The 14771-nt window shown below is 42.0% G+C and overlaps 1 protein-coding gene across 3 annotated transcripts in view; it reads left to right on the top strand.

Moving 5' to 3' along the window:
• Window positions 1-14771, top strand: part of LOC137355859 (CUB and sushi domain-containing protein 1-like) — a 1186508-nt gene that overhangs the window by 8375 nt on the left and 1163362 nt on the right. For all 3 annotated transcript variants that reach the window (XM_068021465.1, XM_068021474.1, XM_068021456.1), the window contains exon 2: window positions 7056-7133. In XM_068021465.1, the coding sequence (XP_067877566.1) occupies window positions 7094-7133 (40 nt within the window). In that variant the 5' untranslated portion in view covers window positions 7056-7093. The remainder of the gene's footprint in view (window positions 1-7055; window positions 7134-14771) is intronic.

Raw genomic sequence — 14771 nt, 5'->3', positions numbered from 1 at the left:
GACAGGACATACCCACGGTTCGTGATTGTGGTGTCTGAGACATTGTCTGTAAGGATAATTCTATGAGTATAACTTTGTCAGTTTGTTGCTCGACTAGTCTGTGGCAGCTCTCCCAATTTTGGCATAAGCTTCCAGATGTTGGTAAGGAGGACTTTGCAGTGTTGGGTGTGCCAGTCTTTTCCGGTGCCCACGTTGATGCCAGGTGGTCCTTCCGGTTTTATTCCTTTTTGATTTTTCTGTAGCAGTTTGGCACAACTGAATGGCTTACGGGGCTGGGCCCTTTCAGAGGGCAGTTGAGTCAACCACATTGTGGTGGGTCTGGAGTCACATGTTGACCAGACCAAGTAAGTACAGCAGATTTCCTTGCCTAAAGGACGTTAGTGAACCAAATGGGTTTTTATCACAATCTTGTAGTTTCATGGCATCATTACCGAGACCAGACTTTTATTAATTAATTGATTTTAAAAATTAATTAAGTAAATTTAAATTCCACCGACTGCCGTGGTGGGATTTGAGTCTGTGTCCCAGGGCATTAGCCTAGGCCTCTCGCTTACTTGTCCAATGACATTACAACTATGCCACCATCTCCCCTTGTCCTTTGAAATAAGCTCACCATTTAATTAGTGCAGAATCCTTTTGCCTTCAGAATCTATTCTGAAAAATTCAATTTGTTTTTCAGTTCTGATTTTTACTACTTATTTTCATTCAGCATTCCAGATGAACCAATGGCTCAGCCATTGCAAAAAAAAACCTCTTCAGACTCTTCCAACTAATTTGAGTTGAAGAGATATGCTCTGGTAATCATTTGGACTTTGGAAATGGTTGTATTGTCATGCTTGCTCGAATTTTGCTGAACCATCTGAACAAGATTATCACAGTCTTCCTGAGACTCAGTGGGTGCTTTGATCCAAGTGAAGGACTTTGAACCCAATCTTTGTTGGAGGGCACATTCAGCAGATATTTAATGAACAAAACAGTAATCTATTCATAAGTTTCTTCAGTTTGACACTGTGAACAGATGGAGACTGTGACAGTTCTTGACTAAATCTGGCTGATGGGCTGTGGAGTTGAGTGATAACTACAGGAGTGGTGTCTGTCTGTTTTTTTCCATCATCAAGAGTTAAACAGAGGGATGTTACACCAATCTAATAGTTTGGACCACTCTTTTCTGCCATGCTGAACGAAGCCATACTAGATCCCCTGAAAAGGTTGTTAATTGAGTTCAGCACTCTCTGCCGTTCTCTCTCTTTCCCCCCTCCGCGCTCTCTCCTCCCTCTCTGCCTGTCTCTCTCTTCCCACTCTCCTCTCCGCCTGCTCTCTGTCTCCCCCGCTCTCTCTCTCTCTGTCTCTCTGCCTCTCTCTCTCTGTCTCTCTCTCTGCCTCTCTCTCTCTGCCTCTCTGTGTCTCTCTCTGTCTCTGTCTCGCGCCACTTTCGCCACTCTCTGCACTCTCTGCTCCCTCCACTCTACTTTCCGTTCCCTCCACTCCCCACTTTCCACATCTGTGCACTCACCATAAATGTGAAAAATACAAGCAGGCTGCGAATGCCACCTCTCGCAGCCATGTTTTCTGGGAGCAGGGTCCAATGAACCTATAGCTGCCTGCCGAAGTGCCTGATATTCTGGCAGTTTACATCCGCGGGCCGGATGGAAACCTGTGGAGAGTTGGAGTCTGGCCCGTGGGATGTATGTTGGAAAACAATGCTTTAGGCCAGGTGCTCTACCTGCAGGCTTGGGGAGGGCTTCCCTCCTCCATGGGCAATTTGTGGCCCTTGGAGGACTCCTGTCAGGAACCACTTTACCCCCTGGAATCCCCCTCTCCGTGGACTGTATGACCAATCCCCCCCCACTCCCTCTCGCTGGGACCTTCCAGACTGGTCCCAGTGACCCTGCCATGCTTACCTGAGGTCCGGGTCTGCAGCATTGGGCCAGAGTCCAAGGCCTTTCCCAATGGCGCTGCTGATACTGCTGAGCTTCCAGCCTTCTGATTGGCTGGCACCTCTTCAAGGCAGGATCCCGTCTTTAAAGGGATGGGGAACCGGGCTCGTGAAACTTAGATTTAAAAAGACTGGAGGATCGCTGTATGTTGGTGAGGGGGTGGCGGGGGAGTGGGTGGAGTGCCGTGGTGGGCTTTTCCCCACCTTTTTGGTTTGGTGTTGGGAGCCCTGCATGAGAGGGTGCAGAGGAGATTTACCAGAATGAGGGATTTTAGCAACAAGGTTAGGTTGGAGAAGCTGGGGTTTCTCTCCTTGGCGTAGCTGGGATTGAGGGGAGATTTGTTAGAGGTTTAGAAGATTATGACAGGTTTAGATAAGGTAGACAAAGAAAAGCTGTTCCTATTAACTGATGGCACATAAACTAGGGGATGCAATTTAAGCTTTTGGACTAGAGACACAGGGGGGATGTGAGGAAGAACTTTTTCTTGCAGCGAATGTTAATGACCTGGAACTCACTGCCCATGAGGGTGGTGGAAACGGAGACAATGAATGATTTCAAAAGGAAATTGGATGGGCACTTGAGGGAAATAAACTTACAGGGCTATGGGAATAGAGCCGGGGAATGGTGTGATTCGATTGTTCTGCAGACAGCTGGCATGGACACGATGGGCCAAATGGCATCCTTTTGTGCCATTATGACTATATGACTATGACTGTTGGGGCAAATCACATTTCTCCATGGGCTTCTGGCTTTAGTGTGTCCTACATCCACACCACTGCTTCCTTCACAGACTGTATTTGCTCGTACTTAGCCTGTGTCCATAGGCTCAGTATTCTTTCTCATTTTGGCTCTGTCATATCGTTCCATTGTACCTGAATGAATGAACCATTTTTTCCAGATGCTTATTAAGCAGCAATGCATTTCCAACATTTTTTTTAGATTGGAATGGTGGCGATGCACTCAATTAATTCACAAATGCATTGATTATCAAACCTGTCCTGTTTTCTTTCCCTTTTCATTCTCTTTTTTAAGCTCTTTAAAGTACAACAGAGATGATCAGTGAGGAGCGACAGAAGCATCATATTCTTCAGATGTGTCACAAGTGACCAGATGCTACGGGGATTGAAGTGCAAATTAAATCAGAGCTATGGCTGATTTTTCTGGTCGGGGAGGCACTCCACATCTGCTTTATTGCTGTAAATAGAGTCAAATGAGACTGGCGCTTTCCACATGAGGGCAAAGGTCAATTGATAGGGACTTTTCAGGATTCTCCTCATTATGAAATGGTTGTCTAAACGAATAAAAGAACCTCTGTAGTACTGTTGTGCTATCACAAGATATTATTGACAGACTTATTAAATAATCACAAGAGATTCTTATGTTTTCCCCAAAGGGGATGATAGCAGATTGTCCAGCAGTGAGATGATAATTTTTGTACTGCCTGGCAGAAAAAAAGGAAAACTGAACAGTGGATATGTAGGACCGTGGACTTGGCCTGCCCTCTTGTCAACTGTTAGATTCTTTGATAATCACTTACTTGCTCCAGCATTCAATAAAAGGACAAAATCAGTGTCAATTTCCTGTTGCTGGCAACCCACGGAATCACTTCTCTTCAATGGATAAAAAGGAAATGTGTAATGTAGTCTGGGCTCTTTGTTCATTAACCTTGACAATGATGTTTTTGCAGTTTTTCACTTCCATTCCAAAACCAACGCTAATTCATTGCACCAGCTTACTTTATTATTAGAGGTCACAGCTACTTTAAAGTGTAAGAGTTTTTTAATGAGTTTTTGTTCATGTCACCATTATAAATATTATTACTGGACCTTGACATTTCAAGATCGGACATGGTATTCAAAAATAAATGGGCCATTGTCATGTTTATTCCTTCAAAATACAGATATTTGGGTTTATATGAATTTAGCACATATCTATTTATACCCAAGATTTTCCTTTCATATCTGAGCAAAAATAACTTGCAGTTTAAAGGAATGCTTTTTCACACTGATGCCATTCATTGAAAGATCCCAAAGTGCAGTGCCACAGAATGATTGCATGTGGGTTCACATCTGGGATTCTCCACATCACTACATTCACAATCTCCACTGTGTCACTGTGTAGTGAGGTTAGGTGCTTCCCACAATGAGGGAGAATTCCAAGAGAATTGCTTTATTTCTACGTTTGCTGATAATGTGACAGCTCCTTATACTGGACTGCGTGTAGATGAATCTCAACATTATCAAGGAGTGATGGAGTCATAGAGTAATTTACAGCACAGAAGGGGGCCATTCGGCCCATTGAGTCCATGCCAGCTCTCCACATTCTATCCCCGTAGCCCTGCATGTTTATTTCCTTCAAGTGGCCATCCAATTTCGTTTTGCAGTCATTGATTGTCTCTGCTTGCATCACCCTTGGGAGCAGTGAGTTCCAGACCATTACCACTCACTGCATAAAAAAAGTTATTCCTCATATTCCCCCTGCATCTCTTGCCCAAAATGTTTAATCTGTGTCCCCTCATCCTTGCACCATTCCTTGTCTAACTTATCTAAGCCTATCATAATCCTGTACACTTCTATTAAATCTTCCCTCAATCTCCTTTGTTCTAAGGAGAACAACCCCAACTTTTCCAACCTAACCTTGTAACTAAAATCCTCCATCCCTGGAAACATTCTGGTAAATCTCCGCTGCACCCTCTGAAGGACCCTCACATCCTTCCTAAAGTGTGGTGACCAGAGCTGTTGGGGCCCCATTCCAGTTGGGGCCTAACTTGAGATTTATAAAGGTTCAGCATAGCTTTCCTGCTTCTATGCTCAATGCTTCTATTTATGAAGCTCAAGATCCCATATGCTTTACTAACCATTCTCTCAGTATGTCCTGCCACCTTCAAAGATCGATGCACATCCTCCACCACCACCCCTGCCCCAGGTCCCTCTGTTTCTGCACACTCTTTAGAACTGTGCCATTAAGTATATATTGCCTCTCCCTATTCCTTCTTCCAAAATGCATCACCTCACATTTGTCAGTGTTAAATTCCATCTGCCAGTTGTCTGCCCATTCTGCTAGCCTATCTATGCCCTGTTGCAGGCGGTTCACATCATCCTCACTGTTTGCCACACCTCCACGTTTGGTGTCATTGGCAAATTTTGTGATTCTACTCTGCATTGCAAGATCCAAGTCATTTCTAAATAGCAAAATAGGCAGTGATCCCATCACTGACCCTTGGGGAACACCACTGTCTACCATCCTGCAGTCTGAAAACAACCATTTACTGCAACTCGCTGTTTTCTGTCCTTACGCCAATTTTTTTTTATTCACTGCCATTTCATCTTCGGACCTGAATTCAAACCCAAGCTGGAGATGAGTTTGTTCTCAGCCTCTTTACAGTATGGGTTCAATCGGCTTTGAGTTTGGGTCATGAGTCCAGTTCCTTGTGAGCGTGGGCCTGCAGCATGTAACTGCCCCTAATTCAACACCACTTGTCTAATTCACTTTGGTAGGCCTAAAATTGGTTGGCATGGTGAGTGGAATAAATCTCGCATTCCAAGGTGTTCCTATAAGGTTGGGGTTAAAGCATAGTGTTGTGATAGAGTAGAAGAAGCTTTACTCTGGATCTAGCTGGGATATTACCTGACCTGGGAATGCTTGATGCTGACAATGGGTGCTTGAAATGGTCTGTTTTTCATTCCTGAACACTGATCATGTTTCCCCTGATGAGCACAAAGATGTCAATGCTTTATAAAAGGAGAAAAGATTCTCCTTATTTCATTATTCCCCTAATAGTTCTTCTTCCCCTACTCATTTTTATGACTTTAATTTTACCTTTAAAAAAAATTGTCTGCTTATTTTCCTTCTGAGAGTTAATATTGTTCTTAAGAAGATTCATTGAAATAGTCATCAGCTATAAGTATTTAGGTATCAAACTAGATGCTAAGTTGAATTGAGGGTAGTGATGTGATGGCCAAGGGACATACGTGATTGTACCAGCTCAGGAAGTTAAAATCCTTTTGAGTAGATCCCACAATCATGAAACTCCTCTATACGGCTGTAGTTGAGAGTGCTGTCCTTTTTAGGTGTCACTCCTGGTACTGTTGTCTCCGGGATAGAGATTCTTCAAGAGTACAGGGATGTTGAACCAGGCAAGAAGGGTATTGGATGAGCAGATCTTTCTTGACAAAATCTGCTCTCAAAGAATTTTGACAACAGTGTCATGAACAGTGGGAATCACCCCTTGTCTCCGTATTACCATTGGCTGTGTTTAGGGAAACGGCTGCAATCCCTTAGATGCAGGACAAATCAGTTCTTGAACTCATTCATGCCTTTTTCTATAAGAACTTTTAACAGGAGCCTGATGAATGGATGAGGATATGCATTCATAATTGGACTCATTGATTATTTTAATGGACTGGAATTAGTTCTTAACATATATTTTAATCAAGTTAGACATTTTGTGTTCCGGTAATTTTCTTTCTTTTTATTATTACTCATATGTAATTTTAATGAATAAGCAATGTACCTGAAATGACTTTCCGTGTGGACGATAAACTGAAATTAATTGATTGATTGACTCCCACCCTCCAGTTTGGTCAGTTTTCCAAAGATATGATCAGCAAGTAACATTAACCTTTTTTCAATCAACAAAGTAAAATAGATAATGAGATCAATTATTTACAGATATCAGATTTACAAATAACAATTGAATTGAATGCTAAATGCTTCCCCATTGTTATATAATTCCACTCATTTTAATCAGCCTGTTGGAGTTTTCTAAAAGGCTTTTTGAAATATAAAGAGACATTTTTCAGCATTCCTGAGACTAAACACATGAAAAACAATGATATCTTAAGGGCATAGATCAATAGACAGACATGCAATATATTTTCATAACATATGTAAACTGTGCAAGTTAGAGATATCTAACAACAGATAGGAAACCTTGGCATTTGCCCAAGGCAAAAAAAAACATTGTATAGATTATAATAAACCTTTTCTGTTTGCAGCACAAACTTAATAGCACTTAAATAAATTCTTGAAATGGCTTCATTTCTGTTGTGATAATACAGAGTTGTTATATTTACATATGCTTTTTCATCTTTAACTCTTCATTTTTTTCCCAAAAAGTGAAAAAGGCAATTGAGCTGAAGTCCAGAGGAGTCAAAATGCTTCCCAGCAAGGACAGCGACCACAAGAATTCTGTCTGTAAGTCATTTTTCCCCCATTTTTTTGATTATCAGTCAATAACATATAAAAGTCATTATCTCTAGAAGATTGGTGTGAATTAAAATTCGATTGATATTTTCCAGGGAGCAAAATGGTTTGCTTTCTAATGCAAGACAGCAGAATTTCATTGTGTGTTTAAATATGGTCTTCATAATGAGTTAGGAGTTTCCTCTTTCTTTTCACTCAAGTCTTTTCTCACTTTTTGATGGACATGCTCTATGTTTCCAACAGTCACATGATAAGGACATGTCCAAATTATTTCATTTTATTTCCTTCAGGGTGCAAAGCCATATGGGACAGAATTTATACCCTAATATGGGGGGCGGGAACAGAGGCAGGTGGATGTGTAATTTTGCGCTGCTGGCTGGCGTGTTGGTTGACTGGCACCATCCTGCCCCAGAGCCATTTTTGGGAAGGCTGGATTGCTAGTTAAGGTGATTCAAGTGCCAATTAAGGCCATTGATCAGAGGCTGACTGGAATATTCCAGTTGCTCCGCAGGGCCCCTGCGGCATCATGAGCACAGCAGCTGTCTGGAGGTGACCTTCCAGTGGCAGACTGGGTGGAGGGGGGCAGCACTCCAGGATGCCTTTGATGAACCCCTAGCCATAGCTGCGGCCACAGGCTTTCAATGGAGGGGCTTCCTCTCCACAAAGGGGATCCAGCAGCTGTTGCCATTTTTTGTTTAGAAGATTTAAAAGTACTGAAACCGCTTCAAGATGGAGGTGCCCTCTCTCTCCCTTGCATGTAATGGCAGGCTGCAGCTCCTTCAATGCTGGAGGACCTCCTATTGGCCCTCCAGCTTCGAGAGCCCACCATCCTTAACTGGATGGTGAGTGTGCCTTCTGGCCACTAATTAGCCAATCGAGGCAAAATTCATATAGGGTTGCTGCTGTCGACACAGTGCGGAGTCGGGATCTGCATTTGACTCTAACACGGGGTCCCGACCCAAAACACAAGATCTGGTGCATATGTGAATTGGTACGCATTGGATTACTACTATATATTCCATTTGTACCACAGTTGTGTTAGTACAAAATTTAACATTAACTTTATTCATTTAATTTTAATTTGGCAAAGAATATTCAACATCAAACAAGTACTGAGTACTGCAGTACAGAGGGATATGGGTGTTCTTGTACATGAAACACAAAAGATTAGCATGCAGGTGCAGCAAGTAATTAGGAAGGCAAATGGAATTTTGGCCTTTATTGCTCGGGGGTTAGAGTTTAAAAATAGGGAAGTCCTGCTACAACTGTACAGGGTGTTGGTGAGGCCACACCTGGAGTACTGCGTACAGTTTTGGTCCCCGTATTTAAAGAAGGATATACTAGCATTGGAGGCAATTCAGAAAAGGTTCACTAGGCTGATTCCTGGGATGAAGGGGCTGTCTGATCAAGAACGGCTAAACAGGTTAGGCCTTTATTCATTGGAGTTTAGAAGAATGAGAGGTGATCTTATAGAAACATGTAAGATTTTAAGGGGGCTCGACAGGGTAGATGTTGAGAAGATGTTTCCACTAGTGGGGGAATCTCGATCTAGGGGACATAATTACAGAATAAGGGGGCACACATTTAAAACTGAGATGCGAAGGAATTTCTTTTCTGAGGGTGGTGAATCTCTGGAATTCTCTGCCTCAGAGAGTTGTGGAGGTTAGGTCATTAAATATATTTAAGGAGGAGGTCGATAGATTTTTGAAATCTCGGGGAGTCGAGAGTTAGGCAGAGCAGGCCCGAAAGAGGAGTTGAGGACTGGGACAGATCAGCCATGATCTTATGGAATGGCGGGCAGGCTTGAGGGGCAGAATGGCCTACTCCTGCTCCTATTTCTTATGTTCTTATGTTCTTATTAAGTTCCTTTGTCAAGTGAAATTATTTCTTTCTCACAGATTTTGTCCACCATCTTGAAATCATCTTATGGGAAGTATTGTAAATATATTGACAATAAAACACACCTTCTCAGTGTAGGTATGTAATCATCTGACTAACTGCTGGAATCAGGATTACATTGCCAATCTCAGTGTAAGGGTATAACTATCCCACTAACCAGCAGGATCAGGAGCACATTGCTAATTTCAGTGTAGGTGTGCAACTATCCCACTAAACACGAGGATCAGGAGCACATTGCTAATTTTAGTGTAGGTGTGCAACTATCCCACTAAACACGAGGATCAGGAGCACATTGCTAATTTCTGTGTAGGTGTGTAACTATCCCCTAACTGCTAGGATCAGGAGCACAGTACCAATCTGAGTGTAGGTGTGTAACTTTCCCACTAACCACTAGCATCAGGAGCAGATTGCCAATCTCGGTATAGGCGTTGTTACAATCCCGTTAGGGACCATTAACATTTAAAAAGCGAAAGTCAAATTCCCAGTTGTTATTGAAAGAATTACACCACAAGATTTCACATTTTAAACAAAAATCTTTATTGTACAAGAGTTGAACAAAGAACAACACACTAACTTAACATCACAATTTGGAAATACTTATATTTTCAACTTAAAATCTCAACAGAACGCTCCTGTTTGACTGTTACTTCTAACCCAAGAGTTCCCCTATACTTTACAGGATCTTGGCGATTTGTTCACGTCTTCTGGGACCAAATCCAAAGTATACCCCAGCTCTGAGGAATTTGCTTTGCTTATCCTTAATTTCTCAATTGTCTTCCGAGGTATGAGATCTCCTGGGGATTTTCCCTCTAACATCCAGCTAGGCAAATCGTCCAGTTCTCTTCCAATGCCTCCCGAATCTGGACTTCCGAGCTTGAGCACGGATCTTAATCAAAACAGAAACACCCCTGGTTCTTGATGGCCTAATAGCTTCAAAGCCCAGCTGCTCTCAAAGCCAACTGCTTTCCAAAAGCCAATTGACTGTCTGTCAGCCTGCACAGAGATTAAAAAACACCTGACCAAAGGCATCTCCCTGTATCATCTATCTCCATAGCGATGTGGTACATGTTCCATGTCTAAGATAGCAATTTAAACCAATTACCTCCAAATTCCAAAACATCTCTTTGATTTCTGATACCCACATGAATAATTGATATTGCTAACAATGACAAAGCAATGTCTCCCAGATCTTCTGGCAACAACTCCCAACTAACCAAGCCCAGCTGCTATTTTATGGGTTTCACCTCTCAAACTCTGTGTCTGTAAGAATTCATGAAGAAATCTCTTAACTTTAAATCCTGGGTGGTCTGCAACCTTTTGAAATTCTTACAGCTGCACACATTTAATTCCCCAAAACTGAAAGTGACCACTAAAAGATTAATACAAACCATGAATTAGATGATTGTATCACGTGTAACTATCCCAATAACCACTAGAATCAGGATCAGATTGCCAATCTCAGTGCTAGGGTATAACTATCCCACTAGTTAGGATCAGGAGCACAATGCTGATGTCAGTATATTGCCAAACTAACCAGAAGATATTTAGATTAGCATTGTGAAAAATTCCTAAAATGTATTCTATTTTCAAAGCACTGCTGATGTAATCTGGGAAATAAGACAAAGTAACCCCACACTGAATACTTTATATGAATAAAAGACCATTGAATAATAATAAAAATTTAATCAAGCTGGACATGGTGATACTGCATTTGATAGCAACAACATCAAGTGTCACACATTGGAGAGATTTTCAGTTAGGTTCCCAGTCCTTTTGCATTGTTGATCTGAATGGTACTGTAGGGAGAAGTGCTGAGCAAAGCCCACTGTTTTCCTGTGAGCCAAAGGTAAATTAGAATGAAGTCAGTCTGCTGAGTCACTGTCACATGCAACCTGACAGCTATTTCAGAATGGCATTTTTGGTGGCCTGTGACTCTTCAAGAGACACCCTCCAGCTCTGTGAAAGTGAAGTGGGAGGGTGGTTGGGTGAAATGGACAAGAAAGGAGTGTGTAGTTTTCCGTGATAATTGAGTCAGCAAAAATACGAATCACGCCGTACCATGCCAAACAAGCTAGAGGTCCATGTTTGAACCTTATCTTAGCTGATTTCATCTGTGGCTGTATAGGGTGTGATCATTGACCTCAATGCCCAGAGGTTAAGAAGGGGAAGAGTCGACCAGCATTCTGTACCTGATACTGTCTTGATCAGAAATTGCATCATTGCAGGTGCCAGGTGAGGACAGGGTCAGGTTTAGCTGTGGTATACTTTGTGGTCAACGTTATCTATTTAGCTCACAGATGCTCACATGTGAGGTACCAATGTGTTACTGGAGCCCAAGAAAACATAGCTGAGTGTGAATGAGTGTCTTCAGAGAAGAAGTGAAACTTTCAGGGTTAAGAAACTATATATAAAAATACCTCTTAATTTTGGCTTAGTGTATTATTCTGAACCTGAACAATACATATTATTTCTTGAAGATTCTGTAATTTGCACTACAGCAAAGTGAACAAGCATTTGACAGCTGAAAAAACATCAACCAGCTCTGAGCATAAGGCAAGCGAGAGATATGTTGGCTGTGCACTTGAATCACAAAGATATTCACATGGTTTGGTACAATATTTGGTAGACTGGATAGTAAGGTCAGATGTTTGGATCAGTCAATGGTGATAAGATAATTCTCTAGACTAGCTGAGTTGCATTGATGCTGTGTTTGCCAAGCAATTAACCATGCCTGGAGCAATGCACATATTAGCCTGGCTTGCTCAATTGGTACTGCCAATTCTGAAATTGAACAGAATTTCTGTTGTACCAGATCTCCACCTAGTATTTAGCTTGTCCTATCCTCTGGCATCATTTCCAGAGCTCACATGAATTACCTGTCTATTTTGCTGATGGTTGCATCCAAAAGCAGTGAAAATGACATCATGCAGTTTTCTGTCTCATTTCTGTCCTTCCACCTCATTTGTGCTGTTTTCTCTTTTTGCTTGTTAAAGACAGGCATGCAGGGTTGTGGGGTCCTGGGGAGAAGGTAGGAGAGAATTTGAAGAACCAAATATCAGCATTGTTAGCAACAGCTTTTGGAACATTATTTCTTGTTGCTGCCAATCACGTTGCTACTTTCCTTTGTGCCATTTGATACAAGACATAATGGATTTCATATTGGAAATTCTGTTGCATCTTTGCTTTTTTGGAAGAAGAGAAGGGGCCACAGATACTAGGCTTGACATGCAGTGCCTGAGGTGCACAGAGCACCCACTCGCTGGAACAGAGAGTTAAACAAAAGATTAGGGAAATGTTTGATATGAAATATTGTATGATTTGGAGCTGAAAGATGAAAGCTGAGAAATCAGACTTCCAGAGAGATTTGAAATGTGGGTTTAGAGACACACATAGAAAGTACAGTGAATAGACAAGAAACATACTGGGGATTTTTTAGCAATGATACAAGAAGAACACAGTTTGATGCCACCAAAAGGGAAAAATAAATTTGATTGGGCATGTGCTGAGAGAGGATGCAATGTTGAAAGAGATGTTAGAAGGACATATGGAAGGAAAAAGCCCAATAGGGAAGAAAAGAAGGCTGCTTCAGAACCATCTGAAGACTGGGAGATTGTGTGATGAATTGAAGAGAGAAGCATAAGGATCACAGAATCATTACCGCACAGAAGGAAGCCATTCGTCCCATCGTGTCTGCATTGGCTCTCCGAAAGAGCAATTCCCTCAGTTCCATTCCCCCGCCTCCTCCCCATAACTCTGCACATTCTTCCTTTTCATATAACTGTCTAATTCCCTCTTGAATGCTTCAATTGAACCTGCCTCCACCACATTCTCAGGCAGTGCATTCCAGACCTTAACCATTCGCTGCGTGAAAAAGTTTTTCTTCATGTCACTTTTGCTTCTCTTACCAAATACTTTAAATCTGTGCCCTCTCATTCTTGAACTGAATTCCTCATCTCTGGAACCATTCTCGTGAATCTTTTCTGTACTGTCTCCAATGCCCTCATGTCTTTCCTAAAGTGCGGTGCCCAGAACTGGACGCAATACTCCAGCTGAGGCCGCACTAGTTTCTTATACAAGTTCAACATAACTTCCTTACTCTTGCACTTTATGCTTCTATTAATAAAGCCCAGCACCTCATATGCTTTATTAACTGCGCTGTCAACCTGTCCTGCCACCTTCAATGACTAGTGCACATATACACCTAGGTCTCTCTGCTCCTACACCCCCTTTAGAATTGTACCCTTTATTCTATATTGTCTCTCCGTGTTCTTCCTACCAAAATGATTCACTTCACATTTCTCTGCATTGAACTTCATCTGCCACCTGTCTGCCCATTCCACCAACTTGTCTAGGTCCTTTTGGAGTTCTACACTATCCTCCTCACAGTTCACAATGCTTCCAAGTTTTCTTTCGTCTGCAAACTTTGAAATTGTGCCCTGTGCACCAAGGTCTAGGTCATGAATATATATCAGGAAACGCAAGGTTCCAAACACTGACCCTGGGGAACACCACTACAAACCTTCCTCCAACCCGAAAAACATCCATTAACCACTACTCATTGTTTCCTGTCACTCAGTTAATTTCGTGTCCATGTTGCTACCATCCTTTTTATTCTATGAGCTACAAGTTTGCTCACAAGGCTGTTGTGTGGCATTGTATCAAACACCTTTTGAAAGTCCATGTACACCACATCAACAGCATTGCCCTCATCAACCCTCTCTGTTACCTCCTCAAAAATTCCAGCAAGTTCGTTGAACATGATTTGCCCTTAAGAAATTCATGCTGGCTTTCCTTAATTAACTCGCATTTGTCCATATGACTATTGATTTTTGTCCCAAATTATTTTTTCGAGAAGTTTTCCCACGACTGAAGTTAAACTGACTAGCCTGTAGTTGCTGGGCTTCCAATTCTCCAGTCCTCTGGCCACCACCCCCGAGCCTAAGGAAGACTGAAAAATTATGGCCAATGCCTCTGTGATTTCCACCCTCAGTTCCCTCAGTATCCTTGAATGCATCTTATCTGGTCCTGGTGCTTTATTCACTTTAAGTACAGACAGCCTATCTAATACTTCCTCTTTATCAATTTTAAACCCCTCTAGTGTCTGACATACCTCCTCTTTCAACATTGCCTGGGTTGCATCTTCTTCCTTGGTAAAGACAGATGCAAAGTATTCATTTAATACCTCAGCTATGCCCTCTGCCTCCATGTGTATATCCCCTTCTTGGTCCCTAATCGGCCCCACTCCTCCTTTTACCACCCTTTTGCTGTTTATATGCTGATGGAAAACTTTGGGATTTCCTTTAATGCTAGATGCCAGTCTCTTTTCATGCTCTGTCTTTGCTTCTCTTACTTGCTTTTTCACTTCCAGTCTGGACTTTCTGTATTCAGCCTTGTTCTCAATAGTATTTTCAATCTGGCATCTGTCATAAGCACACTTTTTTTTCTTTATCTTAATCTCCACCTCTTTTGTCATCCAGGGTCCTTTGGGTTTGTTTGCCCTATTTTTCCTCTTCAAGGGAACATACCTTGATTATGCCCAAACAATCTCCTCTTTGAAGGGAATCCATTGTTCATCTACTGGTTTTCCTGCCAACATTTGACTCAAATTTATTCGCCCGAGCTCTGTTCTTACTCCATTGAAGTTGGCTTTCCCCCAGTTACTTATTCAAACCCTGGATTGCTCTGTGTCCTTTTCCATAGTCAGCCTCAACCTTATGATACAATGGTCAC

This window comes from Heterodontus francisci, chromosome 3, assembly GCF_036365525.1.
Source record: "Heterodontus francisci isolate sHetFra1 chromosome 3, sHetFra1.hap1, whole genome shotgun sequence".
Lineage (NCBI taxonomy): Eukaryota > Metazoa > Chordata > Chondrichthyes > Heterodontiformes > Heterodontidae > Heterodontus > Heterodontus francisci.
This window is presented reverse-complemented; position numbering and strand designations above follow the sequence as displayed.